The sequence below is a fragment of the Sylvia atricapilla genome, chromosome 15, assembly GCF_009819655.1.
Source record: "Sylvia atricapilla isolate bSylAtr1 chromosome 15, bSylAtr1.pri, whole genome shotgun sequence".
NCBI classification, from domain to species: Eukaryota; Metazoa; Chordata; class Aves; order Passeriformes; family Sylviidae; genus Sylvia; species Sylvia atricapilla.
This window is the reverse complement of record NC_089154.1, coordinates 13321905-13347569: the sequence shown is the minus strand read 5'-3', so window position 1 is coordinate 13347569 and position 25665 is coordinate 13321905. Positions and strand designations below refer to the sequence as shown.

The following is a 25665-nucleotide window of genomic DNA, read 5'->3' as shown; positions in this document are numbered from 1 at the left end:
AAATTTCAGTTTGCAACAGTTAATTAAGACTTCAGTGTCATAATTCCTTCACAAGGCCCTGTGCTATGGTGTCTTTGCAAAGGATGTAGCATTAGTGAGGAATGAAAACAGATTAACTACAAATCTGAGGTGTGTTGCTAACTGCCCCCTCAAAGTAACGAGTTCAAATAACTAAACACCTCATTCAGTTAAGAACAGAAATTTGCATTTCCAAAACTACTTCAGGACTACATTTTATCCAATTCAGGAGCTAAAGACCTCTTGCAGGGAATTAAAATTGGATAAAATTGGATAAAATTAAATTGGATAAAATTAAAACTCTGTAAGAATAACTTAATACAAATTCTTCACACTGTTATTACTAACCAGCTACAGAGAAGCACTTGGTTGTTTTTTGTAGGACAAGCATTTTGGGATGGTGGCCTGTAAAAGCAGAGCAGGACTTGTGTCCTTTGCAGAGGAAAAATGACAATTCAAAAGTGAGTGTAGGTTGTAGGCATTGATTTCTGGAGAACACAGGCAGCTGATGAATTTTGTACAGGAGAATGTGCTTGGGGAAACAAGAATCTCTTTGAAGTTCTTTTTTATTGCTGCAGTGTGAGAATCTGGGGTAGCTCCGAGTGCGTCACTCACGGATACCTTTTTATCCAGATCAGAGAATACAATTTTAAGGCTTTTCAGATCAGTGAATTAAAAAAAACAAAACAAAACAAGCACAATTTAAAAAAACCCACCACCTTGCAAAATGTGTTTCTTTACCTAATAGCTGGTAAATTCACGTGATTTAAAAATATACACCGAGTTCAGTTTTTCACTTTAGAGTTGTGGTTCATATTTGTCTTTTTGGAACACTTGAGCTTTCAGCACTGCATCTTGTGATGGCCCTTGACAAGCCTCCAGGCTAGGACATCTGCATATTAATCCCAAAACATGATGAGTAGTGTTTGAAGTTGGGGGTGGTGATCCTACAAAACTCCATTAAGGAAGAGTTCAGCTCCAGCCCAGTCACCATTTTCTGTGTGGTTGAAAACCCAGCTGAGCACAGAAGTGTGATGGAGTACAGGGTGTGTGTTTGGGCTGCAGCCTTTAGGACAGGACACAAGGCTTGGCTTCCAGCTTCAGTGAAATGAGGTGGTTTCTGCCTGGCCTCGTCAGGTGATGTGTTAATTTTGAGGGGTGTTCCCTCATGGGTGTGAACTGGGAGAATGTGCAGAAGTGCAAATGCAGGTATTGCCTTTTTTCACAGCACGTCCTTGATCTCCCCTCGTGCACACTCCCTGGGCATTTCACTCCCTGGGTCACAGTGGTTTTCAGCCCTGAGTGAATGTTATGCTGCTTCCTTACGTGTGTGTGCACAAGTAAATCCTATTTGGTGGTTTGCTGCCTCTCAAGGTGGCAAACAAGCTTTTTCTTCCCGAGCAAGATCTTTCACTGTCGGATGAAAAATGGAATATATGGGAAAACAGTTCAACTGAACAACAAAGTTCTGTCAAGGGGAAAATTTTCCACACTGGAAGTCTGTCATGAAATGTGAGTTACTACGATGGGTGAATTTACAAATTGCTGTCAAACTGGTGCTGAATGATGTTACTATGGCTGTTCAGGGTAGTGCACATTTAATTAATAACTGTTATGATACAATGCCATTATTTCTTTTGGGTCTATGTATGTTTATTTAGTGTGCTTCTGCTACTGGGATTTTCAGGCAGCTGTGTCAACACAGAGCCTTCTCCTTTGAATCTGGAGCTGAGGAATTTTGTCTATGTGACGTTCCTCAGGAGATTGTGCTGCTGCTACTGGATGGACATCTGCACTTCTGTCTGCATCACTCTTGGGCTGAATGTCTTTCAATTAAGTACACTGAGAATTCAGAGCAATTCAATGTGAATAACTTCAGACCAAAGAGATGGGCTGGGGGGTGTATTGTCTTCCCAAGACTTTGAATTGCAGTTTTGCCTCTTACTGTGGAATAGCTCTGTCAGTTTTACACTAACAGTGTGGAGTTCTGATTTTTTTCAACAAAATTTTAAAATTTTTCATTCTTTTGTGTTTTATTTTGTGTTCCTCTATTTTTTTTACTGTTCAAAATGCTAGTTAATTCATACATCTTTTTAAAACTGTTTCAAATTAAGCTAAATACAAAAGAATAAAAATGTAAATCCTTTTTCTTTTGAAATTACTGAAATGAATATTTACCAACACCTTCAAAGCTTTCATGCCTGGTTTTGGCATTAGTGGAATTCACCCTCGTGTCACGACAACACTGTGTGTAGCTACAGCTTTGGGAGGAGCTGGCAGGACTCCTGGAGGTCTGATCAGATGCACTTTGCTCCGAGTATGACTCAGTGGCACCACAGCACAACGTTACACACAGAGGTGATGTGGGTTGGTTCAAAATGCTCCTCCTGATCAGGTTGTGCAAAGCGTCAAAGATTATTCCGGGAGGGATTAATCCTATATAATGTGGAAGCTGTTAAAAATGATGTTGGCATTATAACTCATACACCAACAACATTTTGCTTTGTCTTGAATTGTGAACTGCCTTGAACTCCCTGACTCCCTATGCTGGAGGCACAGACCTCCCACAGCACTGAGGTTTGGTGCGTGGATTTAATCAGCGGTTCTGCTGGCTGCACTCGCTGCTCATTAACTGCTGGACAGCCCATTAATTTTTCATTGAACTTTCCTTCCTTGCCTTCCAGGTTTATGATGAATGTGACGTGGGAAGGCAGAGATTTGTCCTTCACAGCAGATGGTTACCAGGCACACCCCAGGCTGGTGGTGATCGTGCTGAACAACGAGCGAGAGTGGGAGAAGGTGAGCGCGGCTCCGGGTGGGACCAGGGGGGATTAATGTCACCTGCCAGTGCTTCTGCTTTGTCACAGCGCTTCAGAAGACACAGTTCTACACCACCCCGAGCGTATCTGATCAGTTGTAGCTGATCAGCCAAGAAAAAGATTTCGGATTTCTATGAAACGCACCTTGCGTTTCCAGTTCTTCTTAAAGTTTCAGTATATAAAATGGATAACTGAAAAATGTCCAAAAGGTTGGCCCTCAGCTGCTTGAATTTGGATGGATTTTTATATCTTGACAATTCCAATCTTTTTATTTGCCTGTTTTTCTGGTTTTATTGGCAGATTTTAGCACACTTCAAAAAACCCCAAAACTGTGAAGTTCCTGTTGAATTGGAGAATAATCCTGTCAATGTTTGCCTAAAAAGTTTAAAATCTTGATTAGTCAAGGTGTACAAGTGATCTCTATACACTTCTATACAGACAAGAAGGAAAAATGTCTTAACATCAACGTTAGTCATATATCCAAGTAATGAAAAAGTTTATCACAAGCATCTTTTCTTTAAAACTCCATTCCCAGCCTGTGCTTGTTTTGGCTCTGAGTTTTGCAGGCTGTGGCCCTGGGTTTTAAAAACTTGTTTTAAGAGACTGTTTTTAATGTAAGAAACTAGGAAAACATACATCTATATCATCCACCAGTTTTATTTTAAATTCATGAAACGTGATTCTGCATTATCTAAATTGCTGCTGGAATTTATGAATTCTTTTTGTTATAGTTTAAAAAAAAATCCATTAAATCAACTTAAAACTCCAGTTTATAAGACTACAAGACTCTACATGAGGATGAATAATAATGACAAAATCAGAATTACTGAAGGACATCTCAATAAATATGCTAGTCATGCAGAAACACAGAGAGTAGTCCTAGATTATGCTGTGTATTTCGTTATGTTCATTTGATGCAAATTTAATTCTCTGGATAAATTTAATCCTCTCCAAATGTGTCAATCTGAATCTTTGGAGGAATCATTTGCTCACTAACTGTTATGAAAATTTCTTACCCTATTTTAAAATTCTTCAACAGTCTGCATATCATATATAATGTTCTGGAAAAAACGTTATACTGCTGAGGGAATATTATTGGTATGAGGTGCCAAAGGAAGAAAATGCTCAAAGAGGCAGCCAACAATGCTTAGGCTAAAATAATTTCATGCATTTTATACCTTGAAACTTCTCTGAAGAGACCATTCAAAGGACAAGGAGAGAGGGGTTTGATGTTTTTGAAAAATGAGCTAACACCAGCAAAGAAATACTGGATATACAAGCCAACATTATTTCCAAGGAATTACTGGAGCCTGTTGTAACCTTCCCATGACTCCTCTGAGAGAGAAGAGGGTTTGGGGCAGGTTGTGCTGTTCCTGCCCGCGGTTGTAGGGCAGCAGTGCCCACCCCACCTGCAGTGCTGGGCTGAGTGCTCTCTCAGCCTGGTCCTTTCTTTGTCTTTGTTTCCAGCTGATAAATCCCTTCCTGCTCATCATCAGGTTTGAGGGGCTTCTAGGAGGAAGCACAAAAACCCCTGTTTGTGATGGTGTGTGGCCCTGCTCTTGGTGCCTGCTGCTCCAGCACTGGGCTGTGGGAAGGGGGCCAGGTTTAATTAGGAATTGTGTCAGAGGGGAGAAGGGGAATGCAGCCAAGAACACTCTGTCACCACCAGACGTGTTCTCCTGACCACAGGCTGATCCCTGCCTCTGTGCATGAGGACAAATAAACTGACTAATCAATTCTCCTGGCAAGCTGGACGTAGCTCTGGGCTGTCTGGGGACACCCCACATCTTTTCAGCACAGTGTCACCGTGCACTTCAGCTCCATTGACTTAGAGATTGAGAAGGCCCTTTCCTTCCACATGGTTTATTTGAGCAGCTCTCAAGTGTCTCTCAATGTTCTCTCCAAGTTGCACGTTTTACCCCTTATCTCTTAGGCAATTTCTTTCCTCTTGTTCCTTTCTCCTTGAGCTGTTTTGCTCGATTTCAGAACTGTCAAAGTTACTCATCTGAGATCTAACATTTGCTGCTCTGAGTTTCCAGACAGGCACGTGCTTCTCCTTTCTCTTACAAGTGTAGCAGGGAGTGTCACAGAGTGGTTTTATTGAAATCTTATTAAATATTCTCAGTCCTATATGAAAAAAAAAATCAAGTCTTAGTATCTAATTAAATAATTTACTCATGTGAAAAAATGACAATGCAACAGCCTGTTAGTCCTCATAATGTAACTAATGCACATACTGCAAGTAGCTACTTTATTATTTATGTAGAAAGAGTAATTGTGGTTTATGTGAAGATTTTTTTTTACCTGGTATTCTCCTGAAAATATAAGATTATTAAAACCAATTTTTCTTTGGTTTTCTTCTGCTTTTATTGAAATACAATTTTTCCTTGCTTTCTGAATTGATATACTTCACTTAAAGCTCGAGGTTAGAGACAAGCCATTCAGCCATAGCTGGAGAGCATATATCTCACCCCTTGGAAAAGAAGTTATTTTTTTCTTTACAAGTGACTCAGTATTGAAACTCTGAGGTGCTAACTTCACATGTAAATGGGGTTGACTGAGGGGTTTTGTCCCACATCAGATGCTGAGGAAAGCTTGAAGTAACGATAATAGTTTGAAGACTAAAAATCACTTTTTGGGCATGTTTCACAGGCATCCAGTGAGATATTTTGACAGATCCTAAAGCAGTTACTTAAACTTCTGACACCAACATTCATATTCTTGCTGCTGATCTTGACAGGCAAAGGGGGGATGCTGTTCTCAGGCATGAGATTTTTAAGAAGACAAGCTTAATGTGCATGTTAAAGTGAAACTTGATAAATTTACCAGAGTTAACCATGTTGTCCAAATAAAGTGCTGCAGGATCACTGTGCTGGTGCTCAACAATCCTCAGAGGTTCAGCAGCCCCAGCTGCAGCTCCCCTGTTTATGTTGCCTCAGAGAGGTGTCCATCAGCTTCCCAGTCTGCTAGTCTGGCTTTTTTCTTTTTTTTAAATATATTTTTTAATGTGCAACTAAACCAATCCAATATTAAAATCATATACTAGAATATGATTGGCAGTGGCAAAAGTAGTCAGTTTAATTAGCAGTGTGTGTTGCATATTTTAGGTGAGGTGGGGAAGACTGTATTTAAAGATGAATGTGTTCCATGTGTAAAGATGAGTTCCAGGGTCAAAACAATTTTTACTGATGCTCCAGGTAGATACAGATAAAATTATCACGGTGGTCTGTACTCTGGGTGAGTTTGTGTACTACCTGGCACAATTGCTAATGAAACACCACTGCAAGAACTATTACTTACATCCAGGTTTATTCAGCACAGAGCCTGTCATCTTTAACATTCTACTAATGCAGGATTTAATGCAGAGCTTCATTTTTCTCTGATGAAGTAGCATATGCCAGGTTTCCAAGCTCTGTGTGGGGTTGTACACATTTGTATCTAAGTAGGAAGGAGTGGGCAGAGGGTACGTGATTCCTGCCTGGAATAAATGAACCAAGGTCTTCACGGAGAGCTCCATCTGGCTACCAACATCCACGGTCATATAGCCCAGAAAAGAGCTCCTGGGTCTGACTGTGGAGCTGACTTCACCGGGCAGGAGCTGAGAAACCCAACACTCGGGCAGATTTCTGACAGAGCTTTTGTCGCTACTGTGGGGATAAAAAAAAAAATCACTGAGGTGCTCCCTGGTAATTTCTTGTAAAATCTCAATTGATTTGAGCAAGGGTCATGACAGCTGAGGGATGCTCGTGTCTCATGATAGATGTTCCCTAACACTTGTGAGAAAATGCAGATATTTTAAGTAGAACAGATGAAATTGCCTGAGCTAATCATCTGTTTGCTGGGGTATCTTCTGTTGGTAGCTCTGTGTTGTAGTGTGATACGTTCTTTCTGCCCATAGCAGAGGCAGCAGCGTGCTCTGCAACATCTGTTGGGTTGTCATTCCCTGTATTCCATCCTTGTTGTTTTGTGTATTTAGTTTTCCTGTAAATATGCCTATCCTGACACTTACAGTCAGCTGAAAATTGCATATTGTTTCTGTTTCAGTGAGCTTTTGCCTAGCCTAAAGGCCTTTCCTTTGACCTTTACTCTGCTGAACTGTTTGAATTGCACCAACTATTATGCAGCATTTCTTAAATCATGTATTCCCAAGGAGCATCCCACCTCTTTGCTGCTGTAAAGGAATCATGACTCCCATGGAAAGCAGAGGTGGTGTGCTTTGCCCCTGTTCTTCACACCTATAAATCAGAGAACAGGAAAACTTTGTGGGCAGCTCTCCCTCTCTGAAGGTAAAGGTATGTCTGGGAATTTCTGGAGAGCTGGAAGGTCTTCACTTACAGAGGTGACAAAAACTCTTCCCCCACTGGGAGGTGGAAGAAGGAGCTGTCAATTTATTCAGCTCTCTTCCTTTCTAATGACATAATCAGCTCTTGAAATGGCTCCTTTGGCATGAGTCTGAACTCTGGCACTGCAACAGAGTTATCTGGGATGTTGCCCAGAACCAAAACTGTACCAGCCCCTGAGGATTTGGTGACTGCTAATTAATAATTCCATATTGAAAAATGAGGCTGCAGGAGGTGGTAGCTTTTCTTTCTCCCCTCTGGTTGTTTATAATCTCCCTGGGTCCTGTGTTTTCCTTGGAGCCCTGCTGGTCACAGGGCTGGTGCCTTCCTGCTGGCGTCAGCAGCAGCCATGAGGGAAGAGCAGGACATTTGCATTCCCCATATGAGATTTTTGCAGCAAATTTTGAAAACTTCAAAGTCTTTAAATGGATGTCTTCAAAGCATTCAGGACTGTAAAACACTTCCTATTAATAAGACATGGAACTGCTCGCATCGTATTTTGTCATTTAAATTTAGAGTGCCCTTGTGAAATATGGACCTTCAGAAACATTAAAGTGGCACAGAGGTTTGCAGCAGGAGGTGTACAGCAGATGCTGTGTCTGGAGGAAAGGGTTTTGCTCTTGTGCTTTGTTCTGCAGCTGTTATTGCTAACCTGACAAACTCCATTTTAGCTTTTTAGTTATTGATCTAAAACTTGCCATAGTAGCTCTTCCTTTTAAGTGGAAAAGTGTAATGAAAAATAGTAGTAAATAGTTTTTCAATAAAGCAAGTTGGGCTAGATTTTGTATTTGCTCAGCACTATTTTCTTAACCAGGACAGCTGAAAAAGTATGTTTAGCAATCTATGTGTGTTAAATGTAAAAGGAACATCCCTGAAAATCTTTCTCTTTTGAAAGGTTTGGCTGGGTAGTCCTGGGAGTGCATTTAGCATCCGTGTTGTCATGTAACATTTTTTCTGACAAAGGGATGACGAGTGTGTGCTGTGTGCAGTTCCCATCCGCTGGGAGGGGGGTGACAGGACCAAGGTATTTGTTTGTTTTTGGTGAGATATGCCAGTGTGACAGGCTCTCTTTCTGTGCCAACACTGGCACACAGGAGAGCTCTGCTCAGGATCTGGCCTTGCTCTTTTTCTCTGGTTCCCTTGCCTCTGTGAGGGTGTGTGAGCAGGATTGTGTCAGTCATCCTTACACTGTCTAGAGACTTCTTTGGGATGCAGAAGGTGGAGGCAACGTGGAACTGTGCAGGTCCCTGTCTGCCTTTGGCTGCCACACAGAAACACACCAAATTCTTCATGATCACTCTCCTTGGCTGCAATCTCCCAAAGATAACGAGGCTTGGGTGAGGTGGTCAAAGCACACGTGCCAGAGTCAGATGTGGGGTGCTTTAGGCAACAGTGGTTGGGATGAGATGAGCACCCTGTGACTGCTAACTTCAAACAAGCTCTTTCATGCTCTCAGCTTCCCCTTCCCTTCCTGCATCCTGTAGAGATTAAACCAAAGGGAATATTCCAGACTGCATGTGAAGTGGGAGAAGATAGGAAAGCATGTGCAAGGTCAAAAGAAATAACATGGTTATATGTACCATTGCATGTCTTTGCTTGAAGATGAGTTTTGCATCTACAATGGTGAATCAATGGTTTGATGCAATGTTGAAACCATATCTTTAATGTAATTTCCATTCTTTTGGCTGTAAATGAGGATTTCTATGGTTTGGGACACAATCTGTCCCAACAATGTTTCTACCGCCCTTTTTTCAAGCGAAGCTCACCTGTATTTCTCTGGGATCAAATCCATATTTATTATCAGTATAACTAGGAATGAAAGAAATTTTTCCTAAGTCTCTGGATATTTTGTGGCATTTGTATATAGCACAATAAATGTATATGCATACACTTTTTGACAGTTCTGTAACAGAGCATGTCTGCATTTTTAGCATGGTACCCTCAGCTTGAATTTTCTTTTTTAAAAAACTATTTGGTTTACAAATGCATACTACTGTGTTTATTACCTCACCACAGCAGTTTCATAGATGCAACTCTCAAAAGAAATTAACATTTCCCCAGATCCAGGTATTTAGATGTTTAAATATTCTCCTCAAAACAGTAAAATGGAGTCGCTCCCATTGAAGTAGAAAGAATATCAGAAATTATAATATCAGAATATCATCAGCTTTGGTGTTGTTCTTCTGTTAATAACACCAAAGCAATCTCTGTGCTCTTGACAGAGTGACCTCACTGGGGTGCTTCCTGTTTCTCCCTGTGACAGGGATGCAGATACTAGGGATGGCTGGCACAGGAATGTCCTTTGGGATCAGGGCTGGCTGGCACAGGGATGTCCTTTAGTCCCAGGGGTGTCTGGCACAGGGATGTCCTTTAGTCCCAGGGGTGTCTGGCACAGGAATGTCCTTTGGGATCAGGGGTGTCTGGCACAGGAATGTCCTTTGGGATCAGGGGTGTCTGGCACAGGGATGTCCTTTGGGGTCAGGGGTTGCTGGCACAGGGATGTCCTTTAGGATCAGGAGTGACTGGCACAGGAATGTCCTTTAGTCCCAGGGGTGGCTGGCACAGGGATGTCCTTTAGGATCAGGGGTGGTTGGCACAGGGACGTGCCTCGGGATCAGGGGTTGCTGGCACAGGGATGTAGTTTAGGATCAGGGGTTGCTGGCACAGGGATGTCCTTTGGGATCAGGGGTTGCCGGCACAGGGATGTGCCTTGGGATCAGGATCTGTCTCCCCCCAGCATCCTGCCCAAGTGTTTGGGGAGGCAGGGCTGCCTCCTGACCACACAAATGCCATCACGTTTCCTTCCGATGCCTGGAACAGGCAGACGGCCGGACACATTTTCCACTTCTGAAATCCCTCGCATCCCTTGGCACGTTTGCTGTTTGTCTGAGGTCCTGGGCTGGCTGGAATCCTCCCCATCCCAGATGGCCACTTCCATGTTGTGCTCGGGGCTGTGATGACACCGTGGGAGCTCACGTCAGCCAGCACACACTGCTGTCGCTGCCACTACGCACCACACCTTGACAATTAAACTGCTTTATTTATGGAAACAAGAGATGGTTTCCCTGTGTCTGGACCTGCTTCTCTCCTCAAGGCTTCGTCCACTGTGTTTTGGTTAAATTTCATACTGGAAATGTATATGCACAGTAATCATATATACAATTCCCATTGATTTAAGAATTCCTACGTCCCATGATATTTTGAATTTCCTAATTTAAGTGAACAGAGATTTGACATTTCTGCCTCCTACATTAAAGTTCAGTAAAACATCTTGACTTACAAACAAGATGGGAAGGAAACTGCAAAGGTCATGTGCTTACAGGCTTCCCTAAATAGAAATGGATATAAATCATGTTCTTTGGGAATTTTTCTGATTAACTTTCAAGTTTTTGGAAGACTGAACATAGTTTTAATTTTTTTTTGAAGACCTCAGTTTCTTATTGTACTGCTAATTCCCACCATTTTCCTTGCAAAAGAAATGTTTTAACAGTCTTATGATTATGTTGTCATTTGTTTAGCTTAAGCAACTCAAGAATTATTAAAATGCATTAGGTTATAAATTATGTGGATTGCTAGCTCATTTATATTATCTGTCATCAGATAAAACATGCAATTAGATTTCTGGATAGAAAGTAGTTAAACAATCTGAGGAGGAAAACACTAGACTCAAAAATATTTAAATCATAAACCTCCTTCTGGTGATCTGCAAATGGAAAGAAATGTGGGCTAATTTAGAAGGGTTATTTTATAATAGTAAATAAGCTGGCAATTTTCGTGTGCAGTGGGGTTTGCTTTCTTAAATGTACCCAACAGTTGGCAGGATAAAATAGTTATTTCTAATGAGAACTATTTCTAATGGAAATTCTTACTAAATATATGGTTTGGTCTGGCTCCAGTGGCAGCCTGGGTAAAGGCTTTTACAGTGGCTTTTCAATGTATAAGAACAGAAGAGTTTTCTCTTTGGGAAGGCACAGACATTTTGATACTTTGTTTATTGTCAGATGTGTAGATGTGAGTGTGCATTTTTGGGTCTTTATTTGGGGTTTGTTGGGTTTGGTTGGTTGGTTGATTTTTTTTTAAATAATTTTTTATTACTTCAAATGAGTCCTGATTACAAATAGAGTATCTGGTTGCTGTTCTAGCTCAAATAGAATGAATAGAATAGAATAGACTTGAAAATAGAATTGGCTGAATGTCAAATTTCAGTGTCACGTAATGCCAGGTGATAGATCCTGCTAACTGATGATATCCAGTCTGTATAAAACAGTTACCTATTGAAATAACATTACCTTATTTGTCTTTACCACTGTGCATTTTCTCATTTCGTGCAATTGCTAATAAATTTTAAATTAATTTTAACAACAAAACCCCAAACCAGCTGTCCTGGCCATGTAAGTCCCTGTACTCGTGTCCCAGCCATTTCACATTGGCTCCCCTCTGTCAAACACCAGCAAGCAGCTCTCAGCAGCCTGTGGATCTTGGCCTTTCAGGTGGGGAAGTGGGAGAACAACTCCCTGAGCCTCAAGTACTCGGTGTGGCCAAGGTACAGCTCCTTCGCAGACAGCGAGCCCGACGACAACCACCTGAGCATTGTCACCCTGGAGGAGGCTCCCTTTGTCATTGTGGAGGATGTGGATCCTCTCATGGAAAGCTGCCAAAAGAACACCGTGCCATGCCGGAAATTTGTCAAACTTAAGTGAGTAAATACACAGCGTGCCCTTCTCTTTTCCTGACGGCAAAATAGAGTCCTATGTTTTCTCACTAATTTTCTTTCTTTCCTTCTCTCTTTCCTTCTCTCTTTCCTTCTCTCTTTCCTCCTTTCTCTCTTTCCTCCTTTCTCTCTTTCCTCCCTTCCTCCTTTCCTCCCTTCCTCCTTTCCTCCCTTCCTCCTTTCCTCCCTTCCTCCTTTCCTCCCTTCCTCCTTTCCTCCCTTCCTCCTTTCCTCCCTTCCTCCTTCCCTCCTTCCCTCCCTTCCCTCCTCCCCATATCTTTGCTATTCCTTCAGTATTTTCTCTTTCTTTTTCCCATTTCCCACATTGGTATGCTCTTTGCACATCCTGCTTTTTAAAAAGTTGAGAGTTTCTGGTTCTACACGTGTAAGTCACATTGAGTTATTAACAAGATAGCAAGTTTATAGTAATTTCAAAGTCAATGAGAATCAGCCCCTTTCAGTCACATGGAAGAAGATTGTGTTCCAAAATGGGACTGTTTTAATGAGTCCTCTTTGAATTGTTTCCAGTTATGTTGAGATACGCCTGCTTTCATTAGTCTGTAACTTGAAAATATCTCCTAATGAAAATGTAAGTTTGTGCTGAAATTTGGTAGTGAATAACCTACTCCAGCATAAGATACCACTGTGATTTTTCATCAAGAGAAACGTCCCCTTCTTTCAGTGCTCCATGACTTTGGAACAGTCATTGGAAATCAGTGGGAGAGTTTCCACATTTGTCAGTCATGGTTCACCTGCTCCATGTCTTGATCTGTGTGTTATGAGCTGAATATAACAGGATTTTTACTGATCAGGTGTGAGGGAATATGATGCATGTTTCTGAAGATTTCCAGAGGCTGCCAAATGATTGAGCACATGCTTCTTGAAGTCCAGAGAAATTTTATTTTCTTTTTAAATAACTCTACTTAGTTAAGTTCTAAACTAGTTTTATTTTCCTTTTGAATTCTTCCAAAGGCTGTACGATATTGCCTTGCCTTCTGAAGATGCTTATACTAAAAGGTTCTAGAAGTCACAAAATGAACATTTCAGAAAAAAAAGGCAAAGAGAAAAATTGCATCCTTGCACTTAGAGGTGGCCTGAAGTTCACCTTCTCCAAGTGCAGGGAATGGTGCACTTTGAGAAGATGCATCCATTTCCAGCACGGTGAACTGCTGTGCCTTTTTACAGCTTACATGTTCTTTACTTACTAAATGACATGTAGTCTGATGTCTTGAGAGTAAAAGTAATAAAAATTTAATCTAATCCTAGGAGAGAGATTAGTAAGAGCAGGCTGTATGTCTTGATGGAGCAGTGCAGTGCGTGAGGCTGGATCCTGGAGTAGAAGGATGTCATGTGAGGTAACATTATCTCTGTGTTACGATTTGCAGGAGCTGCAAACACCATACAGCTATAAAAGCATCCTGTGGGTTTTTTTTTCCCCTTGATTCAGAAAAACATGGTCACTCACAAGAGTGGCAAAACATTGTTTCACAGTGTGCTGTAATCTTGCTGTTGTGCTGCCTCTGTTTTTCCCAGCGGGAAAATTTATGTGTCTTCTGTGTTGACAGCAACAAAACTAATGAGGGAACTAACGTAAAGAAGTGCTGCAAAGGATTCTGCATCGATATCTTGAAGAAGTTGTCTAAAACCGTCAAGTTCACATATGACCTGTACTTGGTGACGAATGGGAAGCATGGCAAGAAAGTCAATAACGTGTGGAATGGAATGATTGGTGAAGTAAGTTCTCTTTTAGGTGAAAGAATTCCCAAGTGAGAGCTCGGCGATGTGTGGCTGAGCTCTCCTGGAGGGAGGAGGTGTCCTGTGCTGATCTGTGGGGTGTTCTCCCTGTGCTCAGGTGGTGTATCACCGGGCAGTGATGGCTGTGGGCTCCCTCACCATCAACGAGGAGCGCTCCGAGGTCGTTGACTTTTCGGTGCCGTTCGTGGAGACCGGGATCAGTGTCATGGTGTCACGGAGCAATGGCACAGTTTCACCATCTGCTTTTCTAGGTATGAGCTCCAACCCCTCCAGAAAACCTAACTGCATTTCCATAGAGTTTGGTAGATTTAATTGTGTGTTAAGCTGTGTAGTACATAAACACGTTCCTCTTAAGTTCTTCATTTTACATTAAGAAATTTGTGCAGTGTTGATGTGCTGATTAACACAATCATTAACACATCATCACAGTGCTGTTGGCTTTGGATACTGAGAGTGAAAACCAATGACACTGATTTCAGCATGAAAAAGAATCCCCTCAAATCTTCAGTTAGGAAAATTACATCTTAAGCCTTGCTTCCTTACAAACTAACTTATGCTTGTTTAGCCCAATTTGTTAAATATCTTCTTAATATTCACAAAATAATTGAAAAACCCATTGTAGATTTGAAGAGCAACTTCCTTATCTTTAGGTATAATTTAAAGCTAGCTTGGTATCAGCTACCTCTGGCTTCTGAACACCACACTACTGCACTGGAGAGCTGAGTGTTTTCCCCATTGAACAGTGGAGATACAGCAAAGAAATGAAGGGCTAGGCAGAGGGGAGGTGGGATATAAAGAAACAAAGACTCTGGGCTTCTTTCCTTGCATGCTTCTTGTTTCAGTTGTGCATTTTTGCTTTCGTTATTTCCCTCTCATCTTTTAGTATTTATGGTTTCTTTTAGTGTTTGGCCTGAATTTACCTGAAGCTGAAAAGAGAACGAGCCATGAGGTTGTTCAAAAGTGTTCAGGATGCTGCTATATTCTTCATAATGTATTTGGGCCTACTGTTTTTAAAGGTATCTTGTATTGAAATAGTGACACTAAAACAATTAAGTGGAAAAATAAAAGATCAGCATATTCCAGATATCTTAGGGCACAGTTTAGAATGTTCAAGCCCATTGGGTCAGCAGTGAGGCCAGTTCTAAATTGCCAAGTGGAAGTTCTTCACTCCTTCTGAAGTTGCTCACGGACATTGAAGAGCAGATTAGTGGTGTAGTATCAGATAGAAGCAGGCAAATAATTGAATTTTCTTACTCAAGAATCATCATTTAACCACAGAGCTTATTTCTCATATCTGTTCTATAAAAGCACATTACAGGGGTAATGCAAGTAAATATGACACAATGAGCAATCAAATAATTTCCCAGATGGGGTGATACATAAGTAGATTTTGTTGATGTTTGATATTAATGAAAGACTTTAAAGTGAAATTGCAAGAAACTGTACTTGTAATGAAAATACTCAGAGAGTATCTTTTCATTTCTTTGAGTCATTGAGTTGTAAAGTTAATTTTTTAGATTGCACTTACAGCATGTTAAAATGACCATTGGGGTGTTTTCTAAAGTGCAAGTGCAGTTGATTTTTTACTTCTCTCTTAAAAACCTATTTACAGCCACCATCAGAAGAGAAGCTGCTTTTGCATTTTCCACAAGCAACAGAGTTATTAGATTTCTAAAATGCATTTAACGTTATTGGTTTAGTTGGATGTGTATAAAATTCCAAAGAAACAAAAATAACCCTTTTTCATAAAGCTCTCTAAAATAGCTCTGCTTTTGAAGAAATCTGATTTACTGCACCAGTAAATCAAGTCTGTGCTCTCAGAAGTGTGCTCTGTGCTTTTCAGCCATAGATGAAGCTGCCAGTTTGCTGGAATTGACTGTGTATTTTGATGAGGTGTGCGTAGTAGTCAAATGTTTTGCCTTGCAAAATACTATCAGGCAGATAACTGAATTTATTCACTGACTGATTTTGTTTCAATTAAGTGCATGTCTGAGAATGGAGTCATCTTACGTAAGTTTTTAAAAAAAAAATTTAAAAATCTGTCAAATACAATATTATTTTTAAAGAATAGCACTTGATTACAGTTCTTGAAATATCTGGGTTTGTGAATTATTTCTATGAATGTGGACAAGTACAGGGTTTTGTGTGACTAGATTTTTCCAGTCAGTTGTTGTGTCCAATAGATCTGAGTAACTGATGAGCTGTGACAGCCTCTTCCTCGTTATCTGCCCTGTTCTCATTCTGACGTTTCTCCTTCAAATGAGAATTTTATCCACGTTAAAACATTTTCACATTGTACTAGAAATCATATGTGCTAGATCTACAAATACTTCTTTAAATGATTCTGTGGAGTTTTGGTTCAATTTCATTTAAACGACCAAATGAAAAAAAGGGAAACCTTAAATCTCCATTTCTGTATTTTTCAGAGGGAGAGTTCATAGGTGAGGTCAGTTTTCTTTTCTGGAGGCATTGATGGAATAGCAAATTTATGCTCCTCTTTATTTAATGTATTCCTTAAGTATTGGTTTTGTTGGTGGGAAGTGGGACTCTAAGACCTCTTTTTACTTCCTTGCTATTCTCTGTTGTTAGTCATTTGAAATATACACCAACAAGTCATATATTAGGTTTTTTTCTGCTGTATTATAGCTTTACTGAAAATTCCTTTAAAACCTGCTGCTTGCCTGAGGGAAGTTCCCTCTCTGTCCTTAGAGAATCAAAGCACAGTGCTGAATGTAATTGGATCTCTGATATGACAGGAAGATCGACTTTGTTATTCAGTTGATTTTGTGCTTGTTCAATCTTACTGCTTGCTATTCCAAAGAGCTTTTTTGTTTTCCTATTGCTTCTATTAATTCTCCACCTCATTACCAGGCTCCTTAAATTATTAAAGAGAATTCTGCTTAAACTCTTGTTTATAGCTCACTTCTGTACACTGGCTTGTTTTGCCCTTTGCCTTCTTTAGATTTTGACAAATTACCATTGCTGTTTCTGTACTGTTGCTTCTGATGAGGGTTTTGTCAGCCTTGCTTCCTTCTGTGAGAATCCTGTCAAAATTTTATAGCTGTTCTACATGAATTCAAATTTAATCCAGTTACTAACTGAATTCAGAAAATATTTTTTAGACTGTCTTTGGCTGTAAAATGTCACTTCTCTGTCTGCATCTGCATAGATCTTTCTCTGCTTTCTACAAATTCTGTTATTTTCCTAACTTACTGTTCTCTTCCAAACAGATAATTACAGCACTTCATGCTCTGTCTTAAAAAGAAAAATAATTAATTGAAAAAATACTGTTCCTTTGCAAGAGGAAAACAGTTTGGTTTGAAGTATTCCTGCTTTGCCTTGTTAGTTACCATCCAAAATCACCAATTTGGGGCCATTTGTTATTTGATCTGGTCTAAGTTCCAGGTTTTGAAGAAATCATAGCAAAGGCAGAAGAGCTCAGGAGTTCTTTATGCTTGGGCACAAATTATTACATTTAATTTAATTCTGGGTGGTCATCTGAACTTGGGCAGGGCTCAGGTTGGGCTCAGCACACTTCAGCTCTCAGTCACTGTCATTTCCTCCAATGAGGGAAGAAGTTTCAGTGATTCTAATTTTAAATTCAATCAATGAAAAAGCTACAAGAGAGGAACTTCTTGGGCTTTCAGAAACAGGCAAAGCATTTGAATACACTTAATTTTCTGTAATTTCAAGTGTGTCTTGAGTCTAGTCCTAATTAGAAGTAGTATACTAGATTAGTTTTCTCACACTTGAGAGCACACTCACTTGCTTTATTTGCACAAGTTATGATGTGAAGTGCCCCAAATAATCTGGCCTGATAAAGAGGTATCACTTTGCCATGCTGATCTTAGAGATATCCTTGTACCAAGGCAGCTGCCACAGGGCCCCTGAAATGAAAGGAAACTCCTGAAACTGTGGTTGGGAAAGATGATATTTGATATCTAGTCCTTTCAAAAAGTTGGTGCTTAGTCTGGTATTTGAAATTGCTTTTAGTTTTATGCTCCAGCCCACTTCTTTTACTTAATTATGGTTCTTCTCTCTTTCAAACTGACATCCAATTTTCCATAAACCCTTTTGATTTCAGTAATTTGCTCCCAGATGAGAATGAGACATTCAAAAGAATGTGTTTGCAATTGATAAAAATATCATCTTCATTGCAGGTAGATGAAAGTAAACACAGAGAGAAAAGAATCCTGAAACAAAAGCGTTTAGTTTGAATGCAAGTATTTCTCTTTCCTCCTCTAACACTTTTTTGTTGGATAGAAAACGAGGGAGAAGTCTGCTTCCCTGGATTACCAAATGTATTTAACATATGCTTAATTGCTTTTGCTTTGCAGTGACACAGTCACAGTGGTTGGACCATTCTGTTGATAAATTTATATAATACAGGATGAATAGACACAGCAACCTGATTGTGGGCTGAATAAGCAGCCAGTCAAAGCAATTATGTGCCACTCAGTGTCAAACAAAAGTGTGCAGCCTTTTGTTTTTAATTGCAGCTTACACTTAGGCTTTTGACTTAATGGATTTTGTCTATGTATACTAACAGCAGTTCATTATAGATTGCTTAGTTATTTGCTAGCATTTTGGTTGGAAAAAGCTAATGTCGAGGAAGCTGCAGAAGCTTGCCTAGGCGAGGACATTAGAATTCTCGTGCTGTGACTGGTTTAATGAACTGTGTTTCTGTTTCTCCTGTCTGTTTTGCTGCAGAGCCTTTTAGTGCTTCTGTCTGGGTGATGATGTTTGTGATGCTTCTCATCGTGTCTGCCATGGCTGTCTTTATCTTTGAGTACTTTAGTCCTGTGGGATACAACAGGAACTTAGCACAAGGGAGAGGTAAGATTTGCATTTTACTCAACTCCATGTCTATTAAAAGAAATCATGTAGTTCCCATCCCTGGCTCTCCGTCTTTTCAAATAAACATAACATGGGAATAAACCAGTGAAATTAGCTATGAAGGTGTTTATGTTCTTCACTTAAAGTATGATTTCTTGAAGGCTTGATATGCTCGTGTTTCTAATTCCAGCTCAGTGGAATAAAGACAGAGAGCAGGGTAGGTGGTATCAGAGTTTTATACAGTGTTTGGTTACTACACAGCATCAGCTGTAAAGTGTCAGCTTCAAAAAGCAGTGAAATATCTTCTACTCCTGATTACTACGAATTCATGACCAGTTCACAGAAAGTTCCCTAAAGTCCTGTGATCTGCTGGACATTTTTAAAGATAACAGTTACATTGTCCATAGTTTTATATGGTCCCTGTAAAAGGTCAGATGAGCTCCTAGCCTTGAAATGAGGCCCCTGGCAGAATGGCATCACTCCTTCCTCGGTTATAGAAACTTCACTTTCAAAACAGACAAACTCTGTATTAACTCTTTCTCAGTGAAAGTTGCACTTTGACTCAAGAGTGATGATTCCACACCCTCATCCTCCCATTTCTTAACTGACACTTGAGAGTGCAGCCTTTTTTAAAATTTCTAAATTGTTCTTGCCCTGTTTCGTAACAAAAGATCTTCCAGCTTGGTGAACACAGTTCTGGGCACTATTAAAAGCAGATGATTTCTTCTAGACAATGGCTGGCTTGTTCCCTGGAAAAGTGGATTATTGTAATGTTCAGATGATGTTATAATTTTAATAAGATGGTAAATGTGCAACCTCTGTCTGAAATAAGCACTGTGTTAAGAGAGGGGGAATCAAAGGTGATTATAGACACTGGGGATCCAGGGACTTGGCTGTTCTTTTCTGTGCCACCTCATGTGCCTGAATTGATGATTTAGTCTACTTACAGCTGCAAAGACATGTTATGGCCATCCCAGCTTAGCTCTAAAGACTTGCCACAAATCCAGCTGCCATTGATTTCAAACCTGAAATATTTTGTTTTTTAAAAAAATCATTTATCTTCTCTCATTTCCCTGGGCATTTTTTTTTTTGCAGGTTGAAGCTCAGTGGTAATACAACCTCCAGTGGCATAAACAGAATTTTAGATTGCTCCCTTGGCATATAATTTCTGTAGCACTGTTGCTCAGGAAAACACATTATCCCTGTATCAGCTCAGTTCTTAATGTGTCTAGAAGGTAGTTTCATAAACCAAAAGTCAGCTCCATTGTGTTTATTTTACTGCACTCTGTTTTCCTAGTGCTGCTGCAGAATAGGAGCATAATCTAAGACATAGAGCTTGACTGCATTGTCAAATATTTGCACTGCACTGGAGAGTATTTCTGCTGAAATGAAAAATATACACTGAGTATACCCACTTAGAGTTTGATTATTTTAAGAATTGTTGAATTATTATTAAAATAAAGTATAGTTAAACGAGTATCTAAATCTATATTTGTAATGTGCATCCCCTTGGATAAAGGGATAGGGCAGGGAAGGAGGTAAAGTTACAGATCTCTGCATCAGAGCTTATTGACTAAATTGCAATTGTACTGCAAAAAGGATAATTATAAGTAGGCCAAATGAGTCAGAGTCAGGGGAGGGCTGTTTCTCTCCACTGAGGGTACAGGGAGTCTGGATGATGAGCAATGTGTGATTGCATGGAGCTTACCCAGAGCTGGGTGAGAACAACTGCCCTTGATTCTCCCAGGGCTCTACAAAGAGGCTTGGGAGTGGAAAATAACATTGCTAATCCACTTCTGCCCCCTGTGAGCAGCCTGCTGGCCACTTCCAGCTTTGGGATGAATTAAAAGATGACCGAAAATAGAAATAAAAAAAAAATAAATTACAGAATGGCTTAGCTGGGACAGAATTTTACCTGTAATGTCAACACATTTGGAGCCACAGAACTGACTCTGAACATGTGAGGCAGCCAGAGCCTGGCTTGCTCTAAATTCCTTGCCTATACAGGTAGCTCCTTTGTTCTGTCTTTCTGATTCATGCTCTGAGTACAAAGGTGCTTAAAAGTAGGTGACACATTCACACACTTTGATCTTAAAAATGCTTACATAATGTTCAAAAAGCATAATGTTGGATGACTGGAAATGATAAAAATAATTTGGGTAAGAAAAGTACTAGGATTGGATCATTAAGACTTAAACCTCCAGTTTTTCATTTCACATGTCTGCTGGCACAGAAGACTGACAGGACAACACTGGGGCACATTTCTTCCTGCAGGAGACATAGCAGCCTGCTTCTCCTCCAAACCTGTGCTTTCCGGTTTCATCTTCAAAATTTTGAACCGTATGCCACGTAGAAAAGTGTTGAATTATGCTTTAAAATGTGGAAATTGTTATTGCAAGGGGGGGTACTCTACGGTGAATCCTGTGATTATACTGGGAGCACAGTGAATATATACTGAAATATTTTCTAACCATGTCTCTGGGACTAATGGGTTGTCTTTTCCTGGTGTATTGGCAAGGTTTAATTGAACTGCAGCTGAACTAACTGCTGTGTGCCATTGCAGATCCCCACGGGCCATCCTTCACCATTGGGAAGGCGGTGTGGTTACTGTGGGGTTTGGTCTTCAACAACTCTGTGCCTGTGCAAAACCCCAAAGGGACAACCAGTAAAATCATGGTGTCGGTCTGGGCTTTCTTTGCTGTCATCTTCCTGGCCAGTTACACTGCTAACTTAGCTGCCTTCATGATTCAAGAGGAGTTTGTGGACCAAGTGACTGGGCTGAGTGATAAAAAGGTGAGTATTCAGCTCAAAAGAGGTCAGTGTCCATTCTCCATAATCCTTATACAAATTTGTACTTTGTGGTAAAAACTCTGAGCAAGATAATGAACTGAAACTGGATGATTTCCTCCTGAGTGCAAGTGCAAACTTTAGTAAGAAACCTAAGACCCAAAGCATGAAAATATTAGTCTGTTTTCAAAATCTCTGAGTTGCCTGTTCAAAAGTAGCTGCGTTAACTGAAAATGACCTTTATTTCATGATAGAAATCAATTAGTGTTTGGTTAAAAAGAATGCCTCACCAATATAAAAAGCTCTAAAATTTGGTGGGATATTAGTAATATATTAATAGAAAAAAAGCCCAGGGATATTAGTAATATATTAATAGAAAAAAAGCCCATTTGCAAAATTATTGTGATGGATATGCACAAGATACTTGAAGGGTATCCTTTTTTCAAGTCTGTGTCCAGTTGTTTGAAAATGAAACAAAATATTGACATTAAGAAGAAATGTTTAAATACAGTATAGCCCAGGGGACAACTTCACAAAGGGTTTTCTAAAAAGGACAGAAAATAAAGGAAATTGTTGCTAAAAACAAACTGAAAAGGCAACATCTCATCCTCGTCTGTTTTTTTGTTTTAACTGCTTTTTATGACCAGCCTTTGATTGATTGCCTGGTATATCAAAGCAAGCATGGCTAGGGGAAAGATAAAAAGAAACAAAAAATGATAATAGTTTTGTTTTCATTAAATTGTGTTCTCCCACAACCTCTGAAAGAGCATGAAGATTGTTAAATAGCCCTCTATTTTAAGATAACATTCTTAGAAGAGACAGATAAATGGCATTCTCTCTTGGGGATTAAAAAAAAAAAAAAAAAAAAAAAAGGAGGTTTGAGAAATGTCTGTCTCCTGTTGGTGAGAAGGAAAGAGCATTTTCCCTGGGTTTTGGCAGGGTTTGCCCTGCCCCTGGCACAGCAGTGGGGCTCAGGTCTGACTGTGCTCCCTCACCTTCCCCTCCTCACTGGCTCTGCCACGGGGCTGAAAATGTCACCTCCTGTTCCGTGGCTTTTGGCTAAGAACTTCCTTAGTTCTGTCACTTTTTTATTCTGACTGCTAAGTGGGATTTAATTTTCCACAAAAAGCAAAATAAAAATAGAAAAAAAAAAATACTTGAATCAGAAAATACCATCTGTTCTTGTGTGGTCTGCTGATCATTTATTTGATCTGCCACCTTTGTTTCTATTTTTCGGTTCTTCAAACTTTGCTTGAAGCACATAGAGATAAGTCAGGGAAGCCATGCCTTTTCTGATTAAATTAAAGAAGTTAGAAGTCCAGAAGAGCAATGAACTATTTCATTTCATACATAGGTTTTACCTCTTCCACAATCCTGTGGTTTCTTGGATTTTAAAAAAATCAAATAATTTGGGATAATTTATGGGAACTTAATCTGATTGATGTTAAATTATTTTCTCCCTTTTTTGCTATTTTCTTTTTTACAGTTCAGTAGAGAACTCTAACCAGGAGTTGCAGGAAGCAGAGCAGTCATAGGCAAGGGCCAGAAATATGGGTATAATCAAATTTGAATAATTAATACCTAAAAGTTCATTAAATTAAAAAAAATAAAATTAAAAACCCAAACCCCACTTCTGAGCTGGTAAATCAGTTTGTTTTTCTCTCCCACTTCTCCCACTGCCACACCTGAAGAGTCAAGCCCTTCTGTGAATGCTGTACTGCCAGAGCAATAAAGTGTTTCCAATTAGAGATACTGAGGTGTCCCTTTGTGATGAAAAAGTCAGGAAAAATTAGGAAAAAAAATCTCTCAGCACTCAGTGTTGTCCTCAGTGCTTTAAGACCTCTTTATAGGGATAAGGATCCCTTGCAATGTTGCTGATAAATTTGGGAATGCCACGTCATCAGAGTGTTACCCAGAAATACAAGGCACAGCACGTACTGGAGTTGGGAGGGGTGGGTGTTCATAAAATCAAATGATTCAGCAAATGAGAAGAAAATTATATTTTGACACTCTTGTGTATGGTAATAGATGTTCAAAAGCTTCATCTTCATAAAAAGGTACAGAAAATGAGTCCAAAGTATCCAGCAAAGACTGAAATTTGAGACCCTTTGTGCCTATTTCATGCAATGAAAGAGGAAAAAAATAATTGCTCGGGGAGGGTAGGTAGCCATGCACAGTCTTGCAGAGGGTTGATGTGCCACAGGTAAGAATTGCCTCACAGACACATGGCCCAGCAGCTTCTCTTCTACCTTAACAGGAAAACTTAATGATTCCACTTGCAGTCTCCTTATTTTTGCAAGATTCCCAGTGTTCTTGCAGCCTGGGCTTTGTGCTCCTGTGCCCTGGGTTGTGCAGTGCCTGGGCTGTGCCTGTGGCAGCAGAGAGGGAGAAACCTCAGAGCCCAGCCCCTCTCAGCCCTGCCCAGTGGTGGGCAGGAGCAGCTGGTCCTGCATTTTTTTGTCCCTGCATTGCAGTAAGTGATGCTCACAAGAGCAGTCTTGGAGTGACTGATCATTGCTGTGTGTTTGTAGGATCACAGGTCAGAATGCCAGGCTCCCATCTGGAAAAGGAGGAGAGGACAGGGTTCAAATATCACTGTTCTGTCACTCCAAGAGAGTTGTAATTCCTGCTATCAGCAGGAGATTATTTACTGTTTTCTACTATTTTAGTAACGTTTCCCACAGTTCCTTAAAAACTCCAGAACAAGAACAAACAGCTGCTCTCAACACCAGCCTTTTCAGGCAAGCCAGTAAATCTTTAAATTAAATCAATATGTAATGTTTCTGAAAGATCACTTTGCTGACTGAATGAAATTGCCAGTTTTATTGAGGCAAGTAAAAAAAATAAAATAAAAGCAGAAGACTGGGGTTGTGTTGCCATGTGCTGTAGTTCTCTCGGGTGGCAGAGCAGGGGGAGACAAGAACAAGTTGGTCACTCTTTAAAGTAACAGTAGATCTCTCCACTAGGACTCAAATAAGGGGCTTGTGCATTCAGTTCAAGAATTCTGTCCATGATTTAACAGGTTAGCATTCCATGAAATGTCTAGGAAGAAAATTATTTCCTAGCAAACATGATATATTTTGTTTCTCATCATGGAACTTCAGGGAAAATAAATGCATGGAGAGCCTTGATATTTTCGTTTTTTCTTTTTTGTTGTCTGCCACATAGATCTTTGCAGTCACAGACAGTGACAGTCCTGTGTGCTTCTCCAGAGGTGGCACTTCATGGAATATAAGTTTAATATTGTTGATGAAAACTTTATTCACCTCAGATATGAGTGCAGTGTTAGTAAAAAGATAGAAATTTCTCTTCTTTACAAGTAGCCTCTGAGCAGGCAGTAGTAGCAGATGAGAGTTTCAAAAAATAAGCTCCTTGTGAGTGATAAAATTTGTTGGTTAGTGCCAAGAAATTCCAGTCTGTAGATGGGGTTTGGAACTATTAATCTGCTTTTTAACTCTGTGACTTTTGAATGAACTTGGGCTTTTTATTCATCCTTCTCTTCTGCAGAAATATTTTTGTCTTTCAGGAAGGTTCAATTTGAACAGATGTGTTAATTCTTTGAACTATTCCTATGAGAGGAAATGCCTCCCAACCTCCTAGATTCGTATGAATATTCTTGAAAAGTGGGACTATTTAAAACAAAAATCCATTTTGAAAGTACCAGAATACTCCACCATAACATCCCAGTTCCTCTGCCATTCCCCCAGTTACTCTGCCATACTGGGAACTGAGCTTGCAGAATGATCACCACAGCTGAATTTCCAGAAATTTCCAGCGATATAAGGAGCAGCAAGTCTTACAGGTCCTGAATTTGACCGTGTTTCTTTAATAATTTTTCCAGTTCTATTGACTGGCACACGAGGCCATCTCAATACAGGAGAGATACATTATCTCTAGATTTAAATAAAGTTGATAGCAAACTACATTTATATCAGTAGACTCTCTGGACATATATCTAAAGGCAGGGTTTGTTTCAGTGCTTGCATAATAAACTCAGAAAGGGAGGTAGTAGCAAATATAGACTAAGAATCATGAGTAGTGTACAGTGTAATTTTGGTGCATGGGTCAATTACTATGTGTAAAAGTAGTAGCAAAGTTATAATTTAAACAGTAAAGCTCTGAAAAGGGAAAATGAGGAAAGTAAGACATCTGTTAGCTAAACAAATAGAGAAAAATAGAGTTCATTCCTTTATGCTTTGTCAAAATATGCTTAATTAAAATGAAGCATTTAATTGTAGTTCTGTAACAAGAAAATGGTGTTGCAGCAGTAATTTCACAGTCAAGGTTTGATGGAATTGAAAACACTCCCAGTTTTTGCATAAACCCATTTGTGTTCTCTCTGCAAATTGGCAGTGGATCATGGGAATTCTTGATGCCCTGAGACCAAATGTTAAAAAGA

General features: G+C 39.9%; 1 protein-coding gene across 1 annotated transcript in view; it reads left to right on the top strand.

The window, feature by feature from the left end:
• Positions 1 to 25665, top strand: part of GRIN2A (glutamate ionotropic receptor NMDA type subunit 2A) — a 152878-nt gene that overhangs the window by 96570 nt on the left and 30643 nt on the right. Inside the window, exons 5-10 of the mRNA XM_066330245.1 lie at positions 2703 to 2817; positions 11668 to 11873; positions 13454 to 13622; positions 13741 to 13894; positions 18354 to 18479; positions 21043 to 21272. Coding sequence (XP_066186342.1) covers positions 2703 to 2817; positions 11668 to 11873; positions 13454 to 13622; positions 13741 to 13894; positions 18354 to 18479; positions 21043 to 21272 — 1000 coding nt within the window. The remainder of the gene's footprint in view (positions 1 to 2702; positions 2818 to 11667; positions 11874 to 13453; positions 13623 to 13740; positions 13895 to 18353; positions 18480 to 21042; positions 21273 to 25665) is intronic.